This window comes from Ranitomeya imitator, chromosome 6 (assembly GCF_032444005.1).
Source record: "Ranitomeya imitator isolate aRanImi1 chromosome 6, aRanImi1.pri, whole genome shotgun sequence".
NCBI lineage: Eukaryota > Metazoa > Chordata > Amphibia > Anura > Dendrobatidae > Ranitomeya > Ranitomeya imitator.
The window spans coordinates 96,479,900-96,488,070 of NC_091287.1; the positions used below are offsets into that span (position 1 = coordinate 96,479,900).

General features: G+C 48.3%; 1 protein-coding gene across 1 annotated transcript in view; it reads right to left on the bottom strand.

Annotated features, from left to right (window-relative positions):
- The window catches only part of ANKRD28 (ankyrin repeat domain 28), a 208,905-nt gene extending 201,259 nt beyond the window's left edge, over positions 1-7,646 (bottom strand). The window contains exon 1 of the mRNA XM_069729947.1: positions 7,356-7,646. Coding sequence (XP_069586048.1) covers positions 7,356-7,382 — 27 coding nt within the window. The 5' untranslated portion in view covers positions 7,383-7,646. The remainder of the gene's footprint in view (positions 1-7,355) is intronic.
- Positions 7,647-8,171: the final 525 nt, after the last annotated feature.

Genomic DNA, 8,171 nt, shown 5'->3' on the forward strand with positions numbered 1-8,171 from the left:
CTGAGCTACTCAGCTCACTGGACAGTTCCTCGCCAAATCAGATACTAGTACCTGTGTTGTTCCTGATGTCTCCACCCCAAGTTCCTGATTGGCTCACCTTGTGATCTCCTGACTGAACACCCTACTTACACCTGGCATTGCACTTCATTCATTGTGAGATTATTGAGCTCCCAGCCTTAGGCCGGCGTCACACTAGCAGTATTTGGTCAGTATTTTACCTCAGTAATTGTAAGCCAAAACCAGGAGTGGAACAATTAGAGGAACAGTATAATAGAAACATATGCACCACTTCTGCATTTATCACCCACTCCTGGTTTTGGCTTACAAATACTGATGTAAAATACTGACCAAATACTGATAGTGTGACGGCAGCCTTAGTCTTGCTTCTTCCCACCTGCTGTCATCAAGATCCTACTGCTGCTACGTGTACCAACCTCTGGCAATATCCTGACTACGATTACTGCTTATCCTTCAACAACGCTACATGCCAGTGCTGCCACTAGTGGTTGCAATATCATTACTCCAACTCATGGTAGTCCTTTAAAGAGCGCTTTAAAGATAACGCCAAGATTATTACATGACGGTGACAACCCTGGCACACGCTGCAAACACATTTCCTGCAGCGGTGCTCCAGGTGTGCCGAATGTCTGTGGAGAAAATCCAATCTGGCCAAAGATTTCATCCCTTATAAGTTTATGCTTAAAACATACAACTCTGCCCTTTAACTCTCCAAATAAACCTATTTAAACACCCTCATCACCTCACTATCCAACAATCATAAACATCTCTGACTCTTTTCATTCCCTCCTCAATCCAAGAGTTCAAGCCCCAACTACAGATCTCAGAGCTGACGATCTGGCTAATTATTTAAAAGAAAAAATTTACCACATCTGACAGGAAATTTTCTCCCAATCCCCTCGTACCATACTCTATCTGAAACTGAACCTGTCAAAAACTGAACTCCTTGTTTCCTCCCTCCACTAACCTACCTATGCCTGACATTGCCATTTCTGTGTGTGGTTCTACCATTACTCCCCAGCAATATGCCGTCTGTCTTGGGGTCATACTTGATTCAGATTTTTGATTCACCCCCCCACACCCAATCACTGGCTCGCTCATGTCACCTATGCCTCCAAAACATCTCTAGAAGTCGACCTTTTCTTACTTTTGACTCTGCAAAAACACTTACTGTAGCTCTTAGGCTAGTTTCACACTAGCGTTTATCCGGGCTGCGGAGGGATGCAGACTTCCTCCGTGAAGCCCCGTCCACTGCCGCACCTCTTCGTTCAACTCCGCCTACGGCTGCATGCGCACCCTACCTTTAACATTGGGTACGCAGGCCATGCCGCTGTATGCGGATGCCTCCGCATGCGTCGTTTTGAAGGTGCGGCATCTGCACGAAAATGCAACATGTTACGTTTGGCGCAGGTTGTCGCACCGTCAAAACGATGCATGCGGCAGCATCCGCATACAGCGGCATGGCCTGCGTACCCAATGTTAAAGATAGGGTGTGCATGTAGCCGTAAGCGGAGCTGAACGAAGAGGAGCGGCAGTGGGTGGGGCTTCACAGAGGAAGTCTGCATGCTCCGCAGCCTGGATAAACGCTAGTGTGAAACTAGCCTTACTAACTCGTCTGGACTATTGTAACTCTCTAGTAATCGGCCTCCCTCTTAACAAACTCTCCCCTCACCAGTCTGTCTTGAATGCTGCAGCCAGGATCATATTCCTCACCAACCGTTACATGGATGCCTCTACCCTGTGCCAGTCATTGTACGTAACTCCCACTACCATCTAAGACTTCTCACACAGCCAGCGGACCGAGGGCGGCACTCCGCCAGCAGACCGAGGGCGGGCACACCGCCGATGCATCAATCATCTGCATTATTACCCACTCAGCGCTATCTCTATGTTCTTGATTGACATCTGATCAGTGTTGTGGATAATGGTGAAATAATGGCACTAAAGCAAAAATCAATCTATAATGAGTGGTGCCCGGCATGGAGTAATGTCACTGGTAGATGCACTAGCACAGAATTGGCCTCCTCTTGGTGAACTTATAAGATTCAAACGCATTTTTGTTCATGATTTTACATGCGTTTGTTTCACCTTCATGAGCAGTTGATGAACATCGCGAGTCATGTAAATTAGAGAAGGCAGCTAGTCAGGAAACGTCGATTGCAAAATGAACGGAAACTAACATTCAGGTCTATAAAAAAAAACGAATGACTGAGGTCACGAAACTTTTCATATCTGCGAAATTGAGATTACAAAAAAGGGGTAAACTACAAAGTGTAAGTCAATAGCAAAAAAAAAAAAAAAAAAGGCCCTTTTATGCCAGTTTTACATTCACTTTTTGAAATAATAGAAGGCGGTTTCTACAAGAATGTAGTTCGATCAGGGACCAACTCAGCCACTGGTAAGAGCCTCAGAATATACAGCACTTTTGCAGGAAAATGCACTGTACTTGGAAACATCTTTTCACTTCTGATTGTAGTTGGGGATTCACTTTAACTAAAAGGTTTGCGGATAACTAATTTATAATCAACACCAGTGAAATCATTTCCATTCATCGTCCTCCCATTTTAATTGTAGAATCTTAGGAAAGTAATTGAATTGTGGTTGTGTGTGTCATTTCAGTGAAGTGATCACAGTGTGGCGGCCATGTGTCGCATATGGCCTCCATTACCAGTGGAACGCCACTGGGACATCCCAGTTAAAGGGAAAGCACTAAACCGTGTCCGGAAAACATGGAATTTTCATTCATGCACCAGGTTGTACTCGTATACGTTTCAGTATAAGTTTCGATTAACACCATAAAACTCCATCAAATAAACATGAAGCATCCAATACATTCACACGCCGCAGACCTGTTGCAGAATTTTCTATACAGCTGCTAAACAAAACACATTCCCCGAAATGCGAAAGATGCCACATGCAAATATTTCTTAAAGGGAAATAAACTAAAGCAATCACCTTCAGCTGGTCTATTTCCATAGTCCATCAACATCCCCCTGCATTTCAGTCTTTCCAAGCTACGTAAAAGAGAATTTGGCTAATGCTTCAGGCTGTGCCCACGGGGCGTATTGGCAACGCTTTGGACGCAGCGGATACCCCACTCCGACCAAAGCCCTGACCCCTTTTGTATGCGCGTTGATTCCGCCTGTCTTTATTGAACGCATGAGAAATCACCGCATCCTATACGTAGACTGTGTCATTTATCTTGCGGAGACTGAGCATCTCCGCAAGATAAATAGACATGCTGCGGTCTATAAAGAAGCGCCACATGTCTGGTTATGCGGGTCTGCCCCCCTGCGTGTTTGTATGCATAGTGGAGATGGGATTTCATAAAATCTCCTCCACTATGCTGTAACATCTGGATGCTGCGGATTGGACGCTGTGGCTGTACACAGCGTCCAACCCGCAGCAAAAATTCAAGCAATAGGGCTTGTGGAAACATACCCTTAAAAGGGGGGGGTTCCACCACCATACTTCTGACGTCCAGTACTGAAACCAGAGAATACTCGCCCTGCCTGGGCCCAGATTTCCATTGCTGCTCCAGTCTCGGTGCACTGGCTGCAGCCATGATGTCACAACTACAACACACATCACTGCTGTGGCCAACAATGCATAATGATGCCAGAGTGTCGGACCCCCACTGATCTAATACTGATGAACTATCCTGCAGATATAAAAGCTATTCTTACATGGATGATCTAAGTGTAGGTCCCGACTCACCTGACAGAGGGTGAGAGTGATTTAAACAAAAAATACATGGGAACGTATTGACTGCGACAGCACTGTACAATGGCATCCTCTGACGGATACTGCAAATCCCATGCGAAAGTATCAGTACTTGGCCTAGATTCTAAGTGTTGGGCTGAAAAATATAGGACTATTTTGTAAAAATTTCAGAAAATTCACAGAAGGCAATCAACTTCTAATTTGACAATAACAGTTTTAATGTAGGATCCCTTTAAAGGGACACTGTCACCTGGATTTGGAGGGAACAATCTTCAGCCACGGAGGCAGGGTTTTTGATTCACCCTTTCCTTACCTGCTGGCTGCAATATTGGATTGAAGTTCATTCTCTGTCCTCCATAGTACACACCTGCGCTGTGCAAGATTGCCTTGTGCAGGCGTGTACTATGGAGGACAGAGAATGAACTTCAATCCAATATTGCAGCCAGCATGCAGCCAGCGAGTAAGGAAAGGGTGAATCAAAAACCCAAAAACCCCGCCTCCGTGGCTGAAGATTGTTCCCTCCAAATCCAGGTGACAGTGTCCCTTTAAATAATCTCATCCGTAAAGCCACTGGAAAAGGCCCCTTCAAAGAAGATATATGGCGCGTTCATGTCAATGACAAGGCTGAAGGACTGAGGGCTGTAAACGAGAACACAAAAGATAGACATCTCTTAGGCCGGGGCTACACAACTTCTGCTGCACATCTATAGTTGGCAGAAACTGTCTGGCGTACGTAGAGTTCAATAAGGAATAGAATAAGCTTACAGTCCATACAGCCGGGCTGCAGTTATGCCCCAGCGGAGCCTGAAGCTGCCACAACAGAGATCCTAATGCCCTATATCGGTGGTCACTGCTCAGAACAAGTCAAATACTCAGATTTGGGATTTCAGGACAGAGAAAACTGTATGGTAAATGCAAGAAAAACAAAAAAATAAAACCACCATATGTATTACATAAAAAGCGTGTACAGAGAAGACTCCACCGAATGCTCCCACTACAGAAACACTAGATGGCAGGAGCCCAGTGCAATGTACACAGGGAAGGATGGTACATAATGGAGGTGAATGCAGCCAGGCAGGTGAGGGATTGGCATGGCACTCATGCGTACATCCAGGGGATTATTCTCAGAGGAAATGCACCTGTCACCCCGCAGGCATCAACCCAAATAAAAACTATAGCAAACAGTCATTTCATAAAAGCCCAGAGCCCGATGATCTGGATAAGCACATATAGCATGTGCAGGTTACGACACACGACTGTGCTGTACAGAGAAGCAGTGACGTCACGACAGCGTGTTCCTGGATATACAGCCTCAGTCTCGGCTAATTCTGTCCTCTCACTTTGGCCTAAAATAAATGTGAGATTGTTTCACTTGTCATATGAGGCGGCACCGAGCCTGGCAATGGATACACTATATATAATCACCGATACCCCCACTGTCAGCAGGTAGAGGTCTAAACGCAGCAGGGCACCCCATTATGGTGGTTCCCAAGCATAAAAAACTATATAAATAGTCAAAAGGTGCCAGGATCCTCTGATAGACGCTTAACTTCTGGGAGATTCACTCTATCGACGCCGTCCGTGAAGGAGGCTGGCGGATTGCCCATTAAATCGCTAAACCAGTCCCTTTCCTTATTTGTGCAGAGAACGAGGATGGCCTAAACTATGGGCATCAGCCAGCCCCCTTCACACACACTGCTTTAGGCACAGGATCCAAAACCAAGCAGCAGGGAACCAGGATGGAGAGGCTATTGGCCAACAGGGCAGGAAACCCCTTTTAAAACTTTGGATTAGGTCCAATAATAACACTGAGGTCCTGGGTTCTATCCCCACCACATCTGCAAGGAGCTTGCATGATCCCCCCCGTGTTTGTGTGGGATTCCTACTGAAGAGGGGTCTGGATTGTGGGGACAGCGATGATGGCATCAAGCACCTTGATGGAGGAGTGATTATGGCGCAATGTTTACTACCCGCCATGTCTAATGACAGGACTTCTGATGCCATGTCTGTGTAATGACAGGACTTCTGACGCCATGTCTGTGTAATGACAGGACTTCTGACGCCATGTCTGTGTAATGACAGGACTTCTGACGCCATGTCTGTGTAATGACAGGACTTCTGATGCCATGTCTGTGTAATGACAGGACTTCTGACGCCATGTCTGTGTAATCACAGAACTTCTGACGCCATGTCTGTGTAATGACAGGACTTCTGATGCCATGTCTGTGTAATGACAGGACTTCTGACGCCATGTCTGTGTAATGACAGGACTTCTGACGCCATGTCTGTGTAATGACAGGACTTCTGACGCCATGTCTGTGTAATGACAGGACTTCTGACGCCATGTCTGTGTAATGACAGGACTTCTGACGCCATGTCTGTGTAATGACAGGACTTCTGACGCCATGTCTGTGTAATGACAGGACTTCTGACGCCATGTCTGTGTAATGACAGGACTTCTGACGCCATGTCTGTGTAATGACAGGACTTCTGATGCCATGTCTGTGTAATGACAGGACTTCTGATGCCATGTCTGTGTAATCACAGGACTTCTGACGCCATGTCTGTGTAATGACAGGACTTCTGACGCCATGTCTGTGTAATGACAGGACTTCTGACGCCATGTCTGTGTAATGACAGGACTTCTGATGCCATGTCTGTGTAATGACAGGACTTCTGACGCCATGTCTGTGTAATCACAGAACTTCTGACGCCATGTCTGTGTAATGACAGGACTTCTGATGCCATGTCTGTGTAATGACAGGACTTCTGACGCCATGTCTGTGTAATGACAGGACTTCTGACGCCATGTCTGTGTAATGACAGGACTTCTGACGCCATGTCTGTGTAATGACAGGACTTCTGACGCCATGTCTGTGTAATGACAGGACTTCTGACGCCATGTCTGTGTAATGACAGGACTTCTGACGCCATGTCTGTGTAATGACAGGACTTCTGACGCCATGTCTGTGTAATGACAGGACTTCTGATGCCATGTCTGTGTAATGACAGGACTTCTGATGCCATGTCTGTGTAATGACAGGACTTCTGATGCCATGTCTGTGTAATGACAGGACTTCTGATGCCATGTCTGTGTAATGACAGGACTTCTGATGCCATGTCTGTGTAATGACAGGACTTCTGACGCCATGTCTGTGTAATGACAGGACTTCTGACGCCATGTCTGTGTAATGACAGGACTTCTGATGCCATGTCTGTGTAATGACAGGACTTCTGATGCCATGTCTGTGTAATGACAGGACTTCTGATGCTGTCACATCAGTAGATGCCATTCTCTGTGCATGGAGGCCTGATGGGCAGGGGCACCCGAGCCCTCACATTATGGGATGGAGCAGTCCTACACCATCACTGATAACATTGGAAATAACGAGAACTTTTCTTATGGATGATGATGACAGGGAGCCGCACTCCTTACTGGTGGCACTGGGCACACACCTGTGGGACCAGCACAGCCCACAGGCTCCACCACGACACCCAGCAGAGCCCGAGGTCACATGGCAGGGAGCCCTGCATGCCCTTGGCACCTGCCCACCTCCCGTGCAGGCACCGAGTGACAGCTCCGCACACAGCGGCGGGGCCCGGCCGCCTCTCACCTGCTCCCGCAGCTTCAGGAACACCATGGTGCGCAGCGCGGTGCTGGGTGTCAGGCGTCCTCCCCCCGCATACAGCTCCTCCAGCCTTGGGGGAGGTGACGGTGTCCGGCCTGTACCCTCGGGTCACACTCCACACCGGGCGGGCGGAGGCTGGAAGGAGCGGGCGTACACTCCTCCTCCTGCTGCTCGGTGTGCCGTCTCCTTCCTTGAAATTCAGCCACACAGCGCAGCGCCCCGGACACCACCTTCCACAGTGTAACCGCCAAACCTCATGTGAGCGCTGCGCTGATTGGCTGTGGCTAGGGGGCGGGGCCAAAGCCAGTCACACGTCATTGCGACAAGACATATTCAGAGGAAGCTGTTGGGTGCGCGGATCCCCGCCAGGGGGCGCCCGCTGTGTCGCGTCTACTTGTACGGACAGTCTGGCGCTGGCTACGGTCTCTTTCGTATGTTGTTCGCATTGTGGTAGGGAGAGAAATGAAAACAATTAACGGTCTTTACACGTAACAGTTAGGCGACAGTGGGCGGAGCGTGAGGGGCAACGATAAATGACGCGTTAGTGGGCGGGGCTGTGCAGTAAGTGCCCTCGCACAGGTCGTGTCTGTGGTGGAGACGCAGGAAGTGCCCGGGCCCGTAATGAATATGATGACCGATGCCGGCGTCCTACAGGAATCCCCCCCTCCCATACACCGTACTGGGCAATGTCGCTTCATGGTCCCCCCCCGCCTGTGCTCTTATGGTCTCTCCTGTGCTCTGTGGTCCAGGTGCTGAGGGCGCCACCACTGGTAACTAGGGGACATGGGGCAGCGGTGACGT